The sequence below is a fragment of the Saccopteryx bilineata genome, chromosome 1 (genome assembly GCF_036850765.1).
Source record: "Saccopteryx bilineata isolate mSacBil1 chromosome 1, mSacBil1_pri_phased_curated, whole genome shotgun sequence".
NCBI classification, from domain to species: domain Eukaryota; kingdom Metazoa; phylum Chordata; class Mammalia; order Chiroptera; family Emballonuridae; genus Saccopteryx; species Saccopteryx bilineata.
Window position 1 is genome coordinate 215,857,760 of NC_089490.1, and position 22,578 is coordinate 215,880,337.

A 22,578-nucleotide genomic window follows, 5' to 3' on the forward strand; every position below is an offset into this window, starting at 1 on the left:
GCCAAGGCTCCATTGGAGCAACGATGGCCCGGGCGCTGGGGATGGTTCCTTGGCCTCTGCCCCAGGTGCTAGAGTGGCTCTGGTCACGGCAGAGGGATGCCCCGGAGGGGCAGAGCATCGCCCCCTGGTGGGCAGAGCGTTGCCCCTGGTGGGCGTGCCGGGTGGATCCCAGTCAGGTGCATGTGGGAGTCTGTCTGACTGTCTCTCCTCGTTTCTAGCTTCAGAAAAATACAAAAAAAAAAGAAAGAAAGAAAGAAAGAAAGAAAAGTGGAGAAATAACAACTGACACAAAAAAATACAAAGGATTGTAAGAAAATACTATGAAGAACTGTTTGCCAAAAAATTAGACAACCTAGATGAAATGGTAAAATATCTTGAAACATATAATCTTTTAAATGTCAATCTGGAAGAATCAGAAAACCTAAACAGACTGATTACAACAAATGAGATAGAAACAGTTATTTAAAAACTCCAAACAACCAGACCAGGCGGTGGCACAGTGGATAGAGCGTCAGGCTGCGATGCAGAGGACCCAGGTTCGAGACCCCAAGGTTGCCAGCTTGAGCTCATGCTCATCTGGTTTGAGCAAAGCTCACCAGCTTGGACCCAAGGTCGCTGGCTCGAGCAAGGGTTCATTTGGTTTGCTGTAGCCCCACGGTCAAGGCACATATGAGAAAGCAATCAATGAATAACTAAGGTGTTGCAACAAAAACTAATGATTGATGCTTCTCATCTCTCTCCATTCCTGTCTGTCTGTCCCTATCTCTCTCTCTCTCTGACTCTCTCTCTGTCTCTATAAAAAAAAAAAGAAAAACAAAATAATACTCCCAATAAACAAAAGCCTGCGGCCAGATGGCTTCACAAGTGAATTCTACCAAATATTCAAAGAAGAACTAACTCCTATCCTTCTCAAGCTATTTCAAAAAATTCAAGAGGAAGAAAGACTTCCAAGCTCCTTTTATGAGGTAAGCATTATTCTGATACCAAAACCAGGCAAAGACAACACAAAGAAAGAAAATTATAGGCCAATATCCCTGATGAATATAGATGCTAAAATCCTCAACAAAATATTAGCAAACCGGATCCAGCAATACATGAAAAAAATCACACACCATGATCAAGTGAGATTTATTCTGGGGAGGCAAGGCTGGTACAATATTTGCAAATCAATCAATGTGATTCATCACATAAACAAAAGGAAGGAGAAAAACCACATGATAATTTCAATAGATGCAGAAAAACATTTGATAAAATCCAGAACCCATTCATGATCAAAACTCTCAGGAAAGTGGGAATACAGGGAACATACCTCAACTGATAAAGGCCATCTATGACAGACTCACAGCCAACATCATACTCAATGGGCAAAAATTAAAAGCAATCTCCTTAAGATCAGGAACAAGGCAGGGGTGCCCCCTTTCACCACTCTTATTCAACATAGTTCTGGAAGTCCTAGCCACAGCAGAAAAAAAGAAGAAATAAAAGGCATCTAAATTGGAAAAGAAGAAGTAAAGCTATCATTATTTGCAGATGATATAATATTGTATATAGAAAACCCTAAAGTCACAGTAAAAAAACTACTGGAACTGATAAATGAATTCAGCAAAGTGGCAGGATATAAAATTAATACTTAGAAATCAGAGGCATTTTTATACACCAACAATAAACTGTCAGAAAGAGAAATTAAGGAAACAATCCCCTTCACTATTGCAATGAAAAAAATAAAGTGCCTAGGAGTAGATTTAACCAAGGAGATTAAAGACTTGTATTCAGAAAATTATAAAACATTGATAAAAGAAATCAAGAAAGATACAAACAAGTGGAAGTATATATCGGCTCATGATTAGGAAGAATAAACATCATTAAAATGTCTATATTACCCAAAGCAATTTATAAATTCAATGCAATTCCTATTAAAATACCATGGACATACTTCAAAGATATGAACACATATTTCAAAAATTTATATGGAACCAAAAGAGAACACGAATAGCTTCAGCAATCTTGAAAACAAAGAATAAAGTGGGAGGCATCACACTTCCTGATATCAAGTTATACTACAAGGCCATTGTACTCAAAACAGCTTGGTACTGGCATACGAATAGGCATATAGATTAATGGAACAGAACAGAGAACACAGAAATAAACCCATAGCTCTATGGACAACTGATATTTCACAAAGGAGGTAAGAGCATACAATGGAGTAAAGACAGCCTCTTTAACAAATGGTGTTGAGAAAATTGGACAGCTACCTGCAAAAATATGAAATTAGACCACCAACTTACACCATTCACAAAAATAAACTCAAAATAGATCAAAGTCTTAAATGTAAGCTGTGAAACCATAAGCATCTTAGAAGAAAACATAGGCAGTAAGCTCTCTGACATTTGTTGCAGCCATATATTTGCTGATTTATCTCCACAGGCAAGTGAAATAAAAGACAGGACAAACAAATGGGACTATATCAAACTAAAAGCTTTTGCACAGCTAAAAACAATAAGAACAGAATAAAAAGACAAACTACACAATGGGAGAACATATTCAACAATACGTCTAATAAGGGGTTAATAACCAAAATGTATAAAGAACTTGTAAAACTCAACACCAGGAAGATAAACAATCCACTCAAAAAATGGGCAAAAGAGATGAATAGACACTTCTCCAAAGAGGACATACAGAGGGCCAATAAGCATATGAAAAATAATGCTCAACATCACTAATCATTAGAGAAATGCAAATTAAAACCACAATGAGATACCACCTCGCACCAGTCAGAATGGCGCTCATCAACAAAACAACACAGAATAAGTACTGGCGAGGATGTGGAGAAACAGGAACTGTCCTACGCTGCTGGTGGGAATGCAGACTGGTGCAGCCACTATGGAAAACAGTATGAGATTCCTCAGAAAATTAAAAATCAAACTTCCTTTTGACCCAGCCATCCCACTTTTAGGAATATACCCAAGAACACCATAGCACTGTTTCAAAAGGAGAAATGCACCCCCATGTTTATGGCAGCATTGTTCACAATAGCGAAGATCTGGAAACAGCCCAATGTCCATCAGTGGATGAGTGGATTAAAAAGCAGTGGTACATATACAAATGGAATACTATGGGGCCATGAAAACGAAGGAAATCTTACCTTTTGCGACAACATGAATGGACCTGGAAACTATTACATTAAGTGAAATAAGCCAGGCTGATAAAGAAAAATATCCTATGACCTCACTCATTTGAGGAATCCAAGGAACAATGAGAACTGAGGAACGGAATAGAGACAGAGGAGGGATCAAAGGGACCAGAGGAAAAGAGGACAGAGGGAAGAGGGATGATAGGAGGTATAAACCTGAAGGGAAGGGGGGAAGGTGCTTTGGGGAGTGGGCAAAGGAGATATTGAGGGGAATATGGGAGGGGGATGCATTTGGGGCAACACTGGAATTTATGTAAACACAATAAATTAAAATCAATAAAAATTTTTATATTTATTTACATATATGTATAGACACATACATATGGATATAGATACATGTGTGTTTGTATTTTTTTTACTCCCTCACCATGAATAATATTGAGAAGGTAAACACAACATAGGCCCTTATAGTAGTTGTTGATAATTTCATGGATTTTGTACCTTACAATGATTGTGAGTTAGTGTCAGTACATGGTTCCCTGGTGGGTCAGGAAATAATTTCAATGGGCAAACAGGACTTTTCCCTGGCTCATTTTTGAAATTGTTCCTGAATGATGTGATGCTGTCTTGGATAAACTGCACATGTGTCTTCTCTCTCCACCAGTGCAGCCAACAGAAGCACAGGTGTTCACTTATATGAAGGTGATGTGGCCACACTATATAATTAAAAAATGACTCAAGAACAACTCAAGAATAACTCTCAGAATCAGTTATCACTTTTGAATACATTCTTCTCTAATATGCAAACAGCTTACAAATAATAATTCCTTATAACAAGTCAACTTATTCATCGCTACCTAGAATGCTTTTACAAGACTGCCTTGGGAGAGTCAACAGAAACTTACAACACTCTAAGTTAGACATACTTCATGAGCTTTGAGGGTATTTCATAAGATCCCCGTAAAAATATTTTCAAACAATTATTTGGGTCTTATCCTCCATAGCACATGGGGAGTCCACACAGATGAGAGCAAAACACTCGAAAGCCCTGGCATTCACGGTGCAGGGAAAGGGCCCAGTGATCACGAGCACGTCCCACTCCTCACAGGTACAGGTCACACCCGCAGTGTTAGGGAGGCCATGATGGTGAGATGGTCCCTGGGAAAAAGCAACAATCATACTAACAAAACTCAAGTAATGTCCTGTAAAGTCCAACAATGTAAAACCACACATCTCAGATGAAGTTTTGGACATGATTTAAATAGTTACTATTAATCTTATGTCTCAATTAACTAATACTATTAATACTTAGGAGAAAAAGAAAACCCTTATAAGTAAGCTGAAAAACCGACTTTCAGATAAGCAATATGAGACCACACAAGCCTACAGTAACTTCAAATTAAAAGAAGCATAAGTCTTGCTTGTTCCAAGGATTATAGTGACATCTTTGACCTGCTGTAGTCAAAGCTATGCTGTGCAACAGTTGCTCCTATACTGACAACTTAATTTAAAAAAAAACCTGTTTAGTGTACAATTAAAATTTCAAATTATAGGGAGAATAAACGGAAGTAAAAAACTAAGAACAAGGCTGTTCAAAGTGTTGTGGAAAACAGAAGGAAATAAAAAACAAAAGATGCAGCCAGCTTTTAAATTGCTGTCTATGCATGGTGCAGTTGTCTGAGCCTACAAGCAGACACACTCTGGCGGCAGCAACCAGAACCTGTTCAAGAAGAAAGGAAGCAGAAGGTGACCTCAGAAGGTGAAAAGTGATGACAGCAGTACATATCTGAGAGTAGGCCTTTGGGAGAAAAAAAGGAGGGAAAGGAAATACCACAGTAAAGCCACCCTCCCTGCCCAGATGCCCCAGCACAAAGACCATCCTCAGTCCACTCGTCCTGCCTCATCTTGACCATCATCCCAGCATGTCACATGGAAACAACACGTAGAAGTCTTTGCTACCCCAGGTCACCATGCCTTTGTTACCGTGTTGTTGCTTTTGAAGTTTCCTTTTTTCTCCTCTTAACAAAATTGTCCTTTAAACTCCAGCTCAAGTATAACTTCTCAGGCTCCCTAACACCTGCTTGGTCCCTCCTCTGTGCCCTTCAGACCTGTGCAGAACCTTTCTCAGAGCATACCTTTCTCTGTCCTGCAATAACCTGTGTGTCTGTCCCCTGCCGGTGTTACTGCAGTGGCTCCAACTGGTGTCCTTGCCTCTTCTCTTACCCCTTCTAAGGTTTCTCCTCGCAGGCTCTACAGTGGTCATCCTACAGTGCTGACTGGATCACATCACTCCTGCTTAAAACATTTTAATGGTTCCTTTGGCTATGAGACAGACACCATATATGGTTACATTCTCTAAGGACCCTGGCAAAGCACCTTAACAAGGGTTTAAAAGCGAATGGACTTAGACAGAAAAGTAAGAGGAGCCTAGTGTCACCCTATGCTAGGAATACAGATTTCACCTAGTGAAATATAATAGTGTAATGGAGAAAACTGTAATGAAGACCAGAACACAAAGAAAATTCTAAATCAGAAGATAATTACTGTGTTACCACCCTAAGCTTGCCAAGAATCCTCAACAGCAGCACAGTTGAGTCGAGGAAGGAAGAACAGTTTGACCAGGTGGTGATGCAGTGGACCGAGCGTCAGACTGGGATGCAGAGGACCCAGGTTTGATACCCCCAGGTCACCGGCTTGAGTGTGGGCTCACCAGCTTGATCGCGGGGTTGCTGGCTTGAGTAAGGGGTCACTCACTCTGCTGTAGCCCCCCTAGTCAAGGCACATATGAGAAAGCAATCAATGAACAACTAAAGTGTAGCAACAAAGAATTGATGCTTCTTATCTCTCTCCTTCCTGTCTGTCTGTCCTAATCTGTCCCTCTCTCTGACTCTCTCTGTCACAAAAAAAGAAAAGAAAAAAATAGACAACAGTAAATGAAAAGAAGCCTTGCTTAAAACATTTAGTTTTTTTTCACTAGACTGTTTTAGAATTTAACTCTTACATCTGGAGATTCAGTGAATGGCTAAAAAAATTTCTTCCAGTAAGTGGTAGAAATCAAGATGGGCTACATGGATTTTACTGTCATTTACTTTACCCAGAGAGGACAGCAGTGTTGACCATTAGGGTTTTAAGCTTCAAATGCTATGGACTCTCGAGGTATATGCCTAAGAATTCCGCCGACATGAAGAATACAGGGCAAGCAAGCATCAGAATGTGAAAAAGCCTAAATTCCAAACAAGTCATAACTCAAAATACTGTCTGTGACACCAAAAAATAACAGCTTCATAATTATTTTCAAAACTTTTGTGATCCTAATAAGCTTAAAATTGAAGAGTTAGATATGTGACCTTTTACATTTTAAGAGCTTATGTGAAGAAAAGAGTAAACTACATAAGATTAAAGTACAAAACCTTTAAATGGACCTTATACAAAGTGAATTATACTTCATAAAGGTTTTCTGCCCTTCACCGACTCTAAAACCTCACACCTGCAAGATGAGCCCCACCTACCGTGCTGCTTGTCAGCCTGTTAGTGTAGGCAGTGATGACACCGCACTTGCTCCCAGTGAACAGCTGGCAACTGTCAGGTACCCAAGCACAACTGGTCACCTTTGGGAAAGGAAAAATCAAAGACGATTATGTTTCAAAAACATCAGAAATGCTTCTATTTTTCTGACAACTATTTTAAAAATATATAATCACATAATTTGAGGTAGACATTTTACTTGAAAAAAATTAGGATGCTGCAAAGATATAAAATATTGTAGCCTGTAACTTTCAGCAAGATGCCTTAAAGCAAATTAAAATGTATTGCAATGCAGCATTTATGATTTTATACTATTTTTCTGCCTATGCGCGCGCGCGCGCACACACACACACACACACACACACACACACACACAGCTGTATGTTCCTCAGGAATCTAAACAAAATGATCCAGGACCTTGTAGATCCCAGGCTGAGTGTGTGTGATGTTAGTGTTTCACATATTTACTTGATTTTTAAAATTTCCTTTGTTGTTTTTGGTGGGGAAATGGTACATATAAACAAGGTACTGCTTCTAACAGTTCTAAAGATTATAAAACAGGACAAGGAAAGATAAATAGCAACAAAAAACAAGATTATAAACCCTCAGTCCTAACCATGAAGGCACTATGCAAGGTGACAAGTCTTCCTCTGGCCACCTGCTGACCACAGTACCATGCCACCAGCTGCCCTGCTCACACGTGTCCTCCCCCAGCAACCCCTCCCACAGCTGCAACCCCTCACTTCATCAAGACGGAGGTCCTCAGCCACAGGCAGCATCCTCTTCACTTTTTGGTGCCTCAAATCATCCTGAGTCCTCTCCTGATTCAGTGAAGAAGCCCCGCCCATCTCGCCCCAGTGCCCCTAGAACCCTTGTCCTCTCTTAGAATTTCACACAGCCTTCTGCTTGCTTCTTCCCTAGGACCTGTAAATGTGTTCACATGTCTGCTACCTTAAAAAATGACTTTCCTTGAGCATGGCTCTTCTTAACTCTCCATAAATCAACACATTTGGCTCCAATTTTATTTTATTTATTTCTAACAAAGACGGAGAGAGAGTCAGAGAGAAGGATAGACAGGGACAGACAGACAGGAATGGAGAGAGATGAGAAGCATCAATCATCAGTTTTTCGTGGTGACACCTTAGTTGTTCATTGGTTGCTTTCTCATATGTGCCCTGACTGTGGGACTTCAGCAGACTGAGTAACCCCTTGCTCGAGCCAGCGACCTCGGGTCCAAGCTGGTGAGCTTTTGCTCAACCCAGATGAGCCCGCGCTCAAGCTGATGACCTCGGGGTCTTGAACCTGGGTCCTTCCATCCTAATCTGATTGCACCACTGCCTGGTCAGGCTCCAATTTTATTTTTTGAGTTTCTTTCTTGAATACTTCTATTTGTAAGGACTGATATTTCATAATTTTTGTTTTTCTTAGAGGTCTTTCAATGAACAAAGAGAACATGTGTATAGAGAATAAAACTCATTCTGTCTTCCAATTACCATATGGGTCTACTCAAATATTTTATAAACCAAAGTTATATTATACGATTTTAATAGTCTTCTATTTCTTTTTCTTTTCTCTTGCAACATTTTCTATTTCATCACTCTAGGAATTATGAATTATTCCTAAATTTGCTAAAACAAAACAAGTAAGAAGATGGAAGAGTGATGGGTCTCAGACGGATAGCATAATATGTGAAATAAATTGTCTTCTTTTGGTTTCTTATTGCATTGTTCAGAGTGTTGTCATCTTTCAAGAAAGCATGAAAGGAGACTGGAGACACCATTTCTGAAGTCTGCTTTTAGATTTCATTGAACACAATTGGAAATTCAGAATTTTTTTTAACGAATAATAGAAAAAAGAAAAAAAATTGACAGAGGAGTGTTTTACAATTATAAACTTTATCAGAAGATGAAGACAGAGACAGGACTCTATCTATGATGATGATGATGAAGTTGGTCTTCATATAACAGCCCAGATGAATTTTCTCAAGAAGATGAACAAACAACGTTTCTAAGGACAAAAGTGAAATTTGGTATTTTCATCCACTTAGTGATGTTACCAAAGTACTTGATCACATAGTACTTTGCTAAAAGAATCTGGACCATCCTGTTTTCCTAAAAGGACTTACGAGAATATTCTTTCATCTTTTTTTTTCTTCTTTTTTTTTGTATCTAGGTCTACTCCAGGGGTTGGGAACCTATGGTCTGTGAGACAGATGTGGCTCTTTTGATGGCTGCATCTGGCTCGCAGACAAATCTCTAATAAAAAAATAATAACGTTAAAAATATAAAACATTCTCATGTATTACAGTCCATTCATTTCCTACTGCTCATGTTCATGGTTGCGGGTGGCTGGAGCCAATCACAGCTGTCCTCCGGGACAACACCAAATTTTTATTAGATAATGCTTAAGGTACACGGGTCATTGTATGGCTCTCATGGAATTACATTTTAAAGAATGTGGCGTTCATGGCTCTCTCAGCCAAAAAGCTTCCCGACCCCTGGTCTACTCTCAGCTTTGTTACCTTGGAGCAGTTATAACCCTTTCTCACCCAGGTGCATTATCTGTAATACAGGTGTTTATAATCCCTGCCTCATAGGCTTGCTGATCAGATTGAGATTGTAGCTGTAAAACATCATGGCCATAATGGAGGGCTATAACAGACTACCAAGGACTGGGTGGCTTAAACAACAGAAATTTATTCTCAGCTCTGGAGGCTGAGAAATTTAAAATCAAGGCACCTTGATCTGATGTCTGGTGAGATCCCACTTCCTGGTTTGCAGATGGCAGAAAAAGGGCTAGCTAGCTCTTGCACTCTTCTTCTTCTTCTTTTTTTTCAGGTTCTCAATGCAATTTTAAGATATTTTTAAAGTACATAATTTGAAGTTAATAGATAAACTAGGTAAGCATGATATGGTTTGTAACATGCATTAGGTTGTAGTTAAATACAGTGACTCTGATGATACCATTATGCTAAATTGGCATCCATTGCTACTCCCTAGCTGTGCAAAATAAACTTGAAATGATACATTCTGTGGTGGTATAATTTAAAAGATCTTTGATATGACACTTTCTTTTTGTTTAGGGAGGATAAGATTTTTTTTCTTTTATTCCAAAAAGAAAAAAAAACTAGAGAAAAGAAAAAAATAAACACAGAACAGGTAGGTCAAGTAAAAAAAATAAAAGCAGGATGGTAAGTGTAAATTTACATGCTTTAGTGATTAGATCACACACAAAAAACAACCCAACTCTCTAAGAAAAGGAAGACACCCCAGTAGAGAAATGGGCAAAATATCTGACTAGGTGCTTCACAAAAGTAGATTACTGAGTGACCAATAAATAGACCTGAGAAGCAATGAATTTTATTAGTCATCATGGAAATATAAATCACATTGACATACCATTACACATACTCCAGAATGGCTAAAATAAAAAAAAAAAAAAAAAGCAACTTTTTTCTTTTTTATTGAATTTATTGGAGTGACATTGGCTAATAAAATTCTATCAGTTTCAGGTGTGCAGCTCTATACATTATCTGTATATTCTATTATGTATTCACTGCCTCAAGTTGACACAACTTTCAAATTCTGGTCACAAACTGCATATAAATTGTAAGATTATTAAAATACACCTTCTTGAAAAATAATATGACCATATTGTACCTTAAATAAGGTTTTCTAGAAAGATATGAAATACTTTAGCATATAAAAATAGTTGCCCCTTTCCATTAGTATGTCCTTTTTTTAAATCTTATATTTATTAATTTTAATGCAGTGACATTGATAAATCAGGGTACATATGTTCTGAGAAAACATCTCCAGATTATTTTGACATTTGATTATGCTGCATACCCCTCACCCTAGGTCAAACTGTCTTCTGTCACCTTCTATTTGGTTTACTTTGTGCCCCTCCCCTCCCCCCACCCCCCTCTCCTTCCTCGCCCCCTCCCTACCCCTCACCCCTACCCCTGTTACCATCACACTCTTGTCCATATCTCTGAGTCTCATTTTTATATCCCATCTATGTATGGATTCATATAGTTCTTAGTTTTTTCTGATTTACTTATTTCACTCTGTATAATGTTATCAAGGTCCATCCATGTTATTGTAAATGATCCGATGTCATCATTTCTTATGGCTGAGTAGTATTCCATAGTATATATGTACCAAAGCTTTTTAACCCACTCGTCCTCTGATGGACACTTGGGCTGTTTCCAGATCTTCGCTATTGTGAACAATGCTGCCATAAACGTGGGGGGTGCATTTCTCCTTCTGGAATAGTTCTATGGTGTTCTTGGGGTATAATGCTAAAAGTGGGATAGCTGGGTCAAAAGGCAATTCAATTTTCAATTTTTTGAGGAATTACCATGCTGTTTTCCACAGAGGCTGCACGAGTCTGCATTCCCACCAGCAGCGTAGGAAGCTTCCCTTTTCTCCACATCCTCGCCAACACTTATTCTGTGTTGTTTTGTTGATGAGCGCCATTCTGACCGGTGTGAAGTGATATCTAATCGTGGTTTTAATTTGCATTTCTCTAATGATTAGTGATGTTGAGCATTTTTTCATATGCCTATTGGCCATCTGTATGTCCTCTTTGGAGAAGTGTCTATTCATCTCTTTTGCCTATTTTTGGATTGGATTGTTTGTTTTCCTGGTGTTGAGATTTACAAGTTCTTTATAAATTTTGGTTATTAACTCCTTATCAGACGTATTGTTGAATATGTTCTCCCATTGTGTAGTTTGTCTTTTTATTCTGTTCTTATTGTCTTTGGCTGTGCAAAAGCTTTTTAGTTTGATATAGTCCCATTTGTTTGTTTATCCTGTCTTTTATTTCACTTGCCTGTGGAGATAAATCAGCAAATATATTGCTGCGAGAGATGTCAGAGAGCTTACTGCCTATGTTTTCTTCTAAGATGCTTATGGTTTCACGGCTTACATTTAAGTCTTTTATCCATTTTGAGTTTATTTTTGTGAATGGTGTAAGTTGGTGGTCTAGTTTCATTTTTTTGCAGGTAGCTGTCCAATTTTCCCAACACCATTTTTTTTTTTTGTATTTTTCTGAAGTTGGAAACGGGGAGGCAGTCAGACTCCCGCATGCGCCCGACTGAGGTCCACCTGGCATGCCCACCAGGGGGTGATGCTCTGCCCATCGTGGGCATTGCTCTGTTGCAACCAGGGCCATTCTAACGCCTGAGGCAGAGGCCATGGAGCCATCCTCAGTGCCTGGGCCAACCTTGCTCCAGTGGAGCCTTGGCTGCGGGAGGGGAAGAGAGAGACAGAGAGGAAGGAGGGGGGGAGGGGGGGAGAAGCAGATGGGCGCTCTCCTGTGTGCCCTGGCCGGGAATCGAATCCAGGACTCCTGCACACCAGGCCGATGCTCTACCACTGAGCAACCAGCCAGGGCCCCAACAGCATTTATTAAAGAGGCTGTCTTTACTCCATTGTATGCCCTTACCTCCTTTGTCAAATATCAGTTGTCCATAGAGCTGTGGGTTTATTTTTGGGTTCTCTGTTCTGCTCCATTGATCTATGTGCCTGTTCTTATGCCAGTACCAGGTTGTTTTGAGTACAATGGCCTTGTAGTATAGCTTGATATCAGAAAGTGTGATACCTCCCCCTTTCTTCTTCTTTTTTAAGATTGCTGAGGCTATTCGTGTTCTCTTTTGGTTCCATATAAATTTTTGGAATATGTGATCTATATCTTTAAAGTATGTTACTGGTATTTTAATTAGTATTGCATTGAATTTATAAATTGCTTTGGGTAATATAGACATTTTAACGATGTTTATTCTTCCTAATCATGAGCACGGTATATGCTTCCACTTGTTTGTATCTTCCTTGATTTCTTTTATCAATGTTTTATAATTTTCCGGGTACAAGTCTTTAGTCTCCTTGGTTAAATGTACTCCTAGGTACTTTATTTTTTTGGTGTAATAGAGAAGGGGATTGTTTCATTAATTTCTCTTTCTGACTGTTCATTGTTGGTGTATAAAAATGCCTCTGACTTCTGAGGCATTAATTTTATATACTGCTACCTTGCTGAATTCATTTATCAGGTCCAGTAGTTTTTTTGACTGAGACTTTAGGGTTTTCTATATATAATATCATATCATTTGCAAATAATGATAGCTTTACTTCTTCTTTTCCAACTTGAATGCCTTTTATTTCTTCTTCTTGTCTGATTGCTGTGGCTAGGATTTCCAGGACTATGTTAAATAAGAGTGGTGAAAGGGGGCACCCCTGTCTTGTTTCTGATCTTAAGGAAATGCTTTTAATTTTTGCCCATTGAGTATGATGTTGGCTGTGGGTATGTCATAGATGGCTTTTATCTGTTGAGGTATGTTCCCTGTATTCCCACTTTGCTGAGAGTTTTGATCATGAATGGGTGCTGGATTTTATCAAATGCTTTTTCTGTATCTATTGAAATTATCATGTGTTTTTTTTCCTTCCTTTTGTTTATGTGATGAATCACATTGATTGATTTGCAAATATCGTACCAGCCTTGCCTCCCAGAATAAATCCCACTTGATCATGGTGTATGATTTTTTCCATATATTGTTGGATCCAGTTTGCTAATATTTTGTTGAGGATTTTAGCATCTATATTCATCAGGGATATTGGCCTATAATTTTCTTTCTTTGTGTTGTCTTTGCCTGGTTTTGGAATCAGAATTATGCTCGCCTCATTAAAGGAGCTTGGAAGTCTTCCTTCCTCTTGAATTTTTTGAAATAGTTTGCGAAGGATAGGAGTTAGTTCTTCTTTGAATATTTGGTAGAATTCCCTTGTGAAGCTATCTGGCACAGGACTTTTCTTTGTTGGAAATTTTTTGATAACTGTTTCAATCTCATTTGGTGTAATTGGTCTGTTTAGGTTTTCTGATTCTTCCTGATTGATATTTAAAAGATGATATGTTTCAAGGAATTTGTCCATTTCATCTAGATTGTCTAGTTTTTTGGTGTACAGTTCTTCATACAATATTTTGTATTTCTGTTGTGTCAGTTGTTATTTCTCCATTCTCATTTCTAATTTTATTTATTTGAGTCCTCTCTCTCTTTTTCTTGGTGAGTCTAGTTAAAAGTTCATCGATCTTTTTTACCTTTTCAAAGAACCAGCTCCTAGTTTCATTGATCCTCTGTATTGTTTCTTTAGCCTCTATGTCATTTATTTCTGCTCTGATCTTTATTATTTCCTCCCTTCTACTACATTTGGGCTTTACTTGCTGTTCTTTTTCTAGTTCTTTTAGATGCAGGATTAAGCTGTTTATTTGAGCTTTTTCTAGCTTCTTAAAGTGTGCCTATAGTCCTATGAACTTCCCTCTCAGTACTGCTTTCGCTGTGTCCCATAAATTTTGAGTTTTTGTATGCTTATTACCATTTGTTTCTAGGAATTTTTTTGTTTCTTTTTTTTTTCATTTTTTTTAAATTTTATTATTATTATTTTTTTACAGAGACAGAGAGAGAGTCAGAGAGAGGGATAGACAGGGACAGGCAGACAGGAAAGGAGAGAGATGAGAAGCATCAATCATCAGTTTTTCGTTGCGCGTTGTGACACCTTAGTTGTTCATTGATTGCTTTCTCATATGTACCTTGACCGTGGGCCTTCAGGAGAGCGAGCAACCCTTTGCTGGAGCCAGTGACCTTGGGTCCAAGCTGATGAGCTTTTGGTAACCTCGGGGTCTCGAACCTGGGTCCTTCCGCATCCCAGTCTGACGCTCTATCCACTGCGCCACCGCCTGGTCAGGCATTGTTTCTTTTTTGATCTCATTCTTAATCCATTCGTTATTTAACAACCTGCTATTGAGTTTCTATGTGTTTGAGAATTTTTGAGCTTTTCTGTTGTAGTTCATTTCTAGTTCCATGCCATTGTGATCAGAGAAAGTGCTTGATATGATTTCAATTTTCTTAAATTTGTTGAGACTACTTTTGTGCCCTAACATGTGGTCTATCCTAGAGAATATACCATGAGCACTTGAAAAGAATGTATATTCTGCTCCTTTAGGGTGAAAGGTTCTGAAGATATTAAATCCAGTTGATCTAGTGTATCCTTTAAGTCTGCTGTTTCTTTGTTAATTTTCTTTCTTGAGGATCTATCTAGTGATGTTAGTGGGGTATTAAAATCCCCTACTATTATAGTATTGTTGTTGATCTCGCCTTTTATATCCATCAAAGTCTGCTTTATATATTTATGTGCTCCTATATTAGGTGTGTAGATATTTATAATAGTTATATCTTCCTGTTGGATTGCTCCCTTTATCATTATGTAGTGGCCTTCTTTATCTCTTATTATATTCTTTTTTTTTAAGTCCATTTTTCTAATATAAGTATTGCTACCCCAGCTTTTTTTTCATTTCCATTTGCATGAATGTTTTTTTTCCATCTTTTTACCTTCAGTCTATGTGCATCTTTTGTTTTAAGGTGTGTCTCTTGTAGATACCATATGTACGGGTTCTGTTTTCTTATCCACGCAGTACCCTATTCTTTTGATTGGATCATTTAATCCATTTACATTTAAGGTTATTATTGATATATAGTTGTTTATTGCCATTTTATTCTTTAAAGCTGTATTCCTCTTTGCAATATTCTTTTCCCACTTTGATCTGTTTACACCATGCCCCTTAACATTTCCTGCAGCATTGGTTTGGTTTTAATGAATTCCTTGAGTTTTTTTATTTTGTTTTTGTCTGGGAAGCTTTTTATTTCTCCTGTAATTTTAAATGATAGCCTTGCTAGATAAAGTAGTCGTGGTTGTAGGCTCTTGTTCTGCATTATTTTGAATATTTCTTGCCAACCCTCTGGCCTCAAGTGTTTCTGTTGAGAATTGTGATGTCATCCTTATGGGGGCTCCTTTGTAGGTGATAGCCTTTTTTTCTCTAGCAGCTTTTAATATTTTCTCTTTATCACTTAGCTTTGGTATTTTAATTATGATGTGTCTTGGTGTAGGTTTCTTTGGGTTTCTCTTTATTTTTGGGGGGGGGGTTTCTTTTTAATGGAGTCCTCTGTGCTTCTTGAACTTGTGAGAGTTTCTCCTGCATTAATTTACAAAAGTTTTCAGCTATGATATTATTGAACAAAGTCTCTATCCCTTGTTCTTTCTCTTCTTCTTCAGGATCTCCTATGATGCGGATGTTTATTTCTCTTTATGTTGTCACAGAGCTCTCTAAGAGTTTCCTCAGACTTTTTGAGTCTCTTTTCTTTTTTCTTCTCTGCTTTTATGCCTTCATTCCAGTTGTCCTCCAACTCGCTGATTCGATCCTCAGCTTCATCCATCCTGTTAATAATTCCTTCCATTGTGGTCTTCATTTCTGATATTGTATTTGTCATCTCTGACTGATTCTTTTTTAATATTTCAATATCCTTTTTTATACTTGCTATTTCTTTTTTTAGGTGTTCGTAATGACCATCCTTTGTTGTTCTAAGATCCCTAAGCATCCTTACAATCATTTTGAACTCCGCATCCAAAAGTTTGGTAATTCCCATATCACTCAGTTCATTTCCTGAATGTTTCTCTTGTGGTTTCATTTGGATTGCACTTCTCTGTCTTCTCATTATATCTGTGTATTTGTGTGTTTTGTTTGTAGAGCTGGTTGAGTCTAGGCTTGGTGTTGTCTGCCTCCAGTTTTCTTTTCTTTTTTTTTTTTTACTGAGGCAGAGTCAGAGAGAGGGATAGATAGGGACAGACAGAAACAGAGAGAGATGAGAAGCATCAATCATCAGTTTTTCGTTGCAACTCCTTAGTTGTTCATTGATTGTTTTCTCATATGTGCCTTGACCGTGGGCCTTCAGCAGACTGAGTAATCCCTTGCTCGAGTCAGCGACCTTGGATCCAAGCTGGTGAGCTTTGCTCAAACCAGATGAGCCCGTGCTCAAGCTGGTGACCTTGGGGTCTCGAACCTGGGTCTTGCCCATCCCAGTCTGACACTCTATCCACTGTGCCACCACCTGGTCAGGCCTCCAGTTTTCACCTGTGTTATTTCTAGGTCTTCTTGGGTTGGCATCAGCTATTATTTGTAATCCACTTTCTGATTTGGGCCACTTTGAAGTCTTGATTTGTTTGTTTTCTTAACAGGTGATTGTCTTGTTTGCTGAACTCAGCAGTGGGCTTATTTGAAACTGTATCCAGGAATGTAGTGGGTGTAACCTGAGACTCTGATGTCCTCTTCTGCCAGTTAATCTCTCTGGGGGTGGGTTGCTTTCTCAGCTTCAGTAGGGGGAGGTGTATCTCAGATCTCCATGAAGACCTGAGTTACTTCCCCTCCTCCCTACTTCTTGTTTCCAGCTGTGTCTTGTTGCACTGATTGGAGCTGGAGAGATGTCTGGAGATCTGTGACCTGGAAGCACTTTGTATTGCTTTGTGGAAGGATTAGCCCCTCCCTCAGCTACGGCCGCCTCCAGCACTGAATGAGTCAGCTTTTCAGGTCATCCCCTGCATTCCTCTGCCCCTCACCATCTGTCTCTCTCTCTCTCCCCTTTCTTTTTGGAAGACAAGCCAGCCCTTTCAACACACCTTGTTCCCTGGTTGCCAGGCAAGTGGCTGTGAGCAGTATTTTCTGCTCTTTTCCTTGTAGTGAGATCCCTTCTGGGCTCTCAGCCTCATTCCCCCCCCCCCCCCCGTTTCTATAAGCAGGGGAGATTCAGGCGCTCCCTACCAGGTTTGTTGTGGCTTCTTCTTTGCTCCTTGGTTTTTGAGAGCTGTTATTGTAGTCCAGATTTGGTTTTTCATGCTGATTGTTCATAAATTAGTTTATAATCCAGTTTGGTGGTGTGAGCTGGGAGTCTGTGCGTCTGCCTACTCTGCTGCCATCTTCAGGTCTCCCTTCCTTCTTTTTTGAGCATATTCTCTCATCTTTAATGAAGTTTGTGTGCCAAACTTTACATGACAGAAATAATTTTGCAATGCTTAAATTCTTACTAGAATTTCCAATAAGCTTGTGTTTCACTGTCCTTTACTCTTACTTTGTTAGTTGACCAGTAAGCCAGATAAAAAAAGTTGATGATGGTATTTTTCTCAGGAATGTTAGGGGTTAAGTAAACAAGTCATTGTTTTCCTTTCTTTCACTGCCAAAAATTCCCCCAAGTAGCTTATTCTGTTTCAAAGTTAGCAGGGAATGGGAAAACTGTTAGGACATATCAATAGGCAGCTGGTGTTATATAGATAATGGAAGTCTGAAAACAAAAAGAACTTCCCATAGACAGACGAAGAAAGAAGGTTCAACATACAATTTAGAAAGTGGTAGCAGTACTGTCTATATATACATATATATTATATAGTTTTACAGTTTACAAAGTAACTTTACAAATATTGGAAACATTTTTACAACAGCTTTATTAGACAATAGTGGGAGTTTATCACCCTAGTTTTAAAAAGGGGGAAAGAATCAAGCTTGGGAAGGTGAAATTACTTGCCAAAGGCAATGCAGTAAATAACAATGCCTGACACCAACTCAGATCCCTAACTCAGAGTCAGACCCAGTGTTATCTCTACCACATCCTGACGCCCAGACACCTGGTCCATTCAGGGAAAACCAGACACAGAAGATGACGCAGCGGCAGGGAGCAGGTGAGCACTGAGAAGAAAGCAATGTTGCTTTTGTTCAGCATGCTGCTGACAGCTGACAAAGGGAAGCAGACAAATCTGAGGATACAGGCAGAAGGGCAGCAGTGGGGCTTCTATAAGCACCGTGATGCACACGTCCAACATCACCAGCTTCCTGACTGGAGTAATCACTAGATCCTACAGACTGGCTGCTCCCAGGCTAACTGGTCTAAAGCATTCTATTTAATTATTACTACAAAGTACTGCATAAAAATGGTTACCTGATACTGTTGTGAACTTTGTATAAAGTTTATTGGAGGCTCGCTCTGTTTACTCTTCAGCCGTAAAATGTTGTCAGCATAGCCCCAGCTCAGGATGGCCGACCACTGGATGTCGGTGCTGTTCATGCTTCTTACACCTTCAGAGGAGAGATCAGGTCAGACACCACTGCTCACCGGTCACTGACAGCCCCCAACCATGGCAGGCTGAGGCTGAAGTTTCCACAGCAGAACACAGTATTGTTCAAGTGCAAAGGCATTTTTATAGCTAAAGATGGACCAATTTATCTTACTTTTATTCCTTTAATGCTAATGGGATTCTTTTTCATTTGTGCTAAGACATTTTTATAAAAGACAATAACAGTCAAACTTACACTATTTATGTTCTGCAACAATTAACTTTTAAAAATAAGTCTGAACTGGATGCTCTATAAACAACTCCCTGGATAGCCCCTGGGATAGCAATGCTGCCCTGAGAAGGGAAGGACATCCTGTCAACCACAGGACTGCACAGAGACCTGTGTTCTCCTTCTCACCCTCTTTTTTCACAACTTAGTCTTATGTCTTTATGAGATAAAGATTTGGACACTTTGATGTCCCTCCCTCCTCAGTACTGTTCACAATCCATAAATCCAATAAACGCCACTTTGTTAGAATGTGAGCGCAGCCACGCAGCACACATACTATAACTGGCACCCTCCCTCACCCTCGGCAGACTTTCAGTTTCTGAGGGAGATTGTGCTTCACCTGCAGTGCCCAGCGCAGTACTCATGATGAAAAGGAATACGGCAAACATGTATGAGATGAATCAACGTACATTGAGTATAATTCACAGATTTATTTTTGTTTTGTTAAGTATAATATCAAATGTTGACATCAGTTTTATAATAAAGGAATTGGGAAACATGTATTGAATATGAGCTCTTCTAAATATAAGCTTCAGGGAAAGGAACCACATTCTATGGGTCTCAGAACCTTTCAAATTCTTCTAAAATCGAGAGTATTTAATAATTGTTCCCAGTTTCTTAGGATCTGACTGGTTTGCTCAGTGGATAGAGCACTGGCCTGGTGTGCAAAAGTCCTGGGTTTAAAACCAGGTCAGGGCACAAATTAGAGGTGACCATCTGCTTCTCTTCCTCTCCCCTTCCACCTTCTCTCTCTTCTACTCCTGAAGCTGGTGGCTTGATTGGTTTGAGTGTCATTCCTGGTGCTGAGGATAGCTCAGTTGGTCTGAGCACGTCAACCTCAGGTGCTAAAAATAGCTTGGTTGATTTGAACATTGGCCTCAGATGGAGGTTGTCAGGTGGGTCCTGCTCAGGGTGCATGCAGGAGTCTATCTCCCCTCCTCTCACTTAAAAACAAAACAAAAAAACAAAAACAAAACTATTCTTTGTTTCTCATTCTAGTAATACAAAATGCACCATCTTTTTCTTTTATTTTTTTTAAATAACCTTTTCCTTTGCCTGTTAGAATGGTGGATTATAAATAGGAGTTTGCAAGAAAATTCCTTTTCAGCATGCATAGGCTAGTACTCAAGTCCCAGAGAGTCTGATGCAAATGTGTCTTTTTTTTTAAAGATTGCATTTTAGAGAGAAGAGAGGAGAGAGAGAGAGAGAGAATGGGGGGAGGAGCAGGAACAATCAACTCCCATATGTGCCTTGACCAGGCAAGCCCAGGGTTTCAAACCCGTAACCTCAGCATTCCAGGTTGACACGTTATCCACTGTGCCACCACAGGTCAGTGATGTAGTGAGTCTTAAATGAGACCCAAACAAATATATTTGGGAAAAAAAGCCCTTTAGATAATTCTGAGATAGCCAGTTCCCAAGTTCCTGCCCCAGTCCAGTTCTTACACTGACCATGCTGTGCAATTGAGCAAAGCCACACAGTCACTGTATGACGGTTCCACACTCTGTTACTACCACATGACCTGCCTTCCACCTGTTTCGCCCAAGGCCTCTGAGGAATGCCCATGTGGGCTGCTGTGCACTGGGGTCAGCAGAAAGCTCATGTGGACCCTGGCCCAAGTGCTCACAGTCTCATGGACATACACTGAGCATTCAGAGGGAGTCAGGCCTGTGCTGGTTGTTCCCTATTTTATCTCACTGGAGCCTTACAGTAACTTAGCTGGCTGAGGTAAGCACTTTTGTTATTCCCATTTTACAGGTGTGGAAGGCATGAGTAACTTTCTCAAGGTCACATGACACTGAGTAGCGACTCAAGTCCTGAGCCTCCCTCCCAAGGCCACAGCTACTTCCCTGGACTCTGGCATCCCCAGATACAGTTTGTGAGGAAACAATGTAACTTGTATGAACACAGCTATTAATAAGGCACACTAAGGCTGTGACAATAGTGGCTCAAATAAGATAGGATGACAATTCTATTTGACACATTTACATCCCACCATGCTGCACAGTGATACCAGCCTATTCCCTTCTGCTCAACAGACAGAAATTCACTCTAATTTTTAAAGGTGAATTATTTACAGTTTCGTACTTCAAGTATTATTACTAGGAAATTACTTATGACACACTGCACAACTAATTGCAACACATACTAGTGAGAATAAAGCAATGATATCACAATAATTACAGTTAAACACAGTTAACCATACCTACTAATATGAAACTCAGACGAAGTGGTATGCAACCTCTCTTAGTTTAACAATGATAAAGACAACTGCCCATTTCATGATGGAATTAAAAGTGACTCTGAAAGACCTGCGGCCCAGCTGGTCTTAGTATTTCATGTAAGTGATGGATGTCCAGCAGGGATCCTGGCACCTCGTGCTGCTTGGACCCTGTGGAGCACAGAGCTTCCATAGCAGGGTTACAGGCGAACACGGGACCACTGGGGGCATCCAGGTTGTGCACACACTGGTGTCCAGATGGATCTGCTCACATTTTATCTGCCATTCATTTCAGGGTGCAAAGCCCACGCCGTGTAAGTAGGGAGAGGTCTCTTGCACTTAGTGAAATGGCTAATTTGGAAGGGCTGAGGGATAATTCAAGTGGAAAGTGTCCCTGGTTTTCAGTGCCTAGGAGACATCCAGAATATGGAGAGGGCCTCTACTGTACAGCACTTAAAGGTGTTGCTTTTGGAGTGCCTGGAGAGCGAGAAAGGACTGCTGTCCAGGCATATGTGTTTTTAAACCCTATTTTCAAGGCTCTCCTGAAGTCCTTACTTTGTTTTGTTTGCTTGAGTCTGATGACTGTACCTCTGATGACTAGATTTTCTGGTCAAATACTGCATTTCCCCATGTATAAGATGCATCTTTTCTCGAAAAACTTGGGGTCTAAACACTGGGTGCGTCTTATACAGTGGTTGCAGAAGTGTGGCATGAGGACGAGGTGATATATGAAGACAGTGATTTGTCATCAGACACAGATGAGGACAAGCTAATGGATGGGAGTTTTGACAGTGATGAGGAGTTGTATGAATTTTATGATGAATAAAACTTGAGTTTAATAACTTTATGTAATACATTTTTTTCTTCAAATTTCGGGCCCCCAAATTAAGGTGTGTCTTATACATGGGAGGATCTTATACATGGGGAAATATGGTAAGTTTCTCTCCTCTGGGATTCAAGAGCCTCAAATAAACACTTTCACCAAATTATCGTCTAATATTTTCATCTTGTGAGCAGAACCATTTATTCTTGTCCCCTTCAAAGTCCTCCTCTAATTTCCAATGACACTGCATTTAATTTCTATTTTTTTCATGTAGGATGTTTTAATTCCTAGTTTGCACTAAATAACCAGAAGTTTGAACATTTTTCACCAAGGACTCAGAAAACTTAAAAATAAAACAAAAATATCAGCACAGATGATCTGAAACACTCAAATCTCATGAAAGATACCAGAATGGCTTTCATTGTTTTATTTTACCTTGTTCTTTGCTGTATGTCATCAGGAGACAGAAATTTCGGGACAAACCGCAGATTGCTCTGGTAGGCAAGGCTTGGAGGGACCCCAGCCTTTCTCCGTGGGGCTGGCTGAAGCAGACCACAGGCACTGCGGCACTGGGGGAGCCCACATACTCTCCCCACTTCAAGCCTTTTATCCACGACAAAGGACTCTAAAACCAGAGAAGAAATATGATTTTTTTTAAAAGTAGTA

The 22,578-nt window shown here is 39.6% G+C and overlaps 1 protein-coding gene across 2 annotated transcripts in view; it reads right to left on the minus strand.

Annotated features, from left to right (window-relative positions):
• Nucleotides 1-22,578, minus strand: part of LYST (lysosomal trafficking regulator) — a 281,303-nt gene that overhangs the window by 36,115 nt on the left and 222,610 nt on the right. For both annotated transcript variants that reach the window (XM_066235524.1, XM_066235534.1), the window contains 3 exons: nt 22,348-22,537; nt 18,465-18,601; nt 6,640-6,738 (listed from right to left, as the gene is read on the minus strand). In XM_066235524.1, coding sequence (XP_066091621.1) covers nt 6,640-6,738; nt 18,465-18,601; nt 22,348-22,537 — 426 coding nt within the window. The remainder of the gene's footprint in view (nt 1-6,639; nt 6,739-18,464; nt 18,602-22,347; nt 22,538-22,578) is intronic.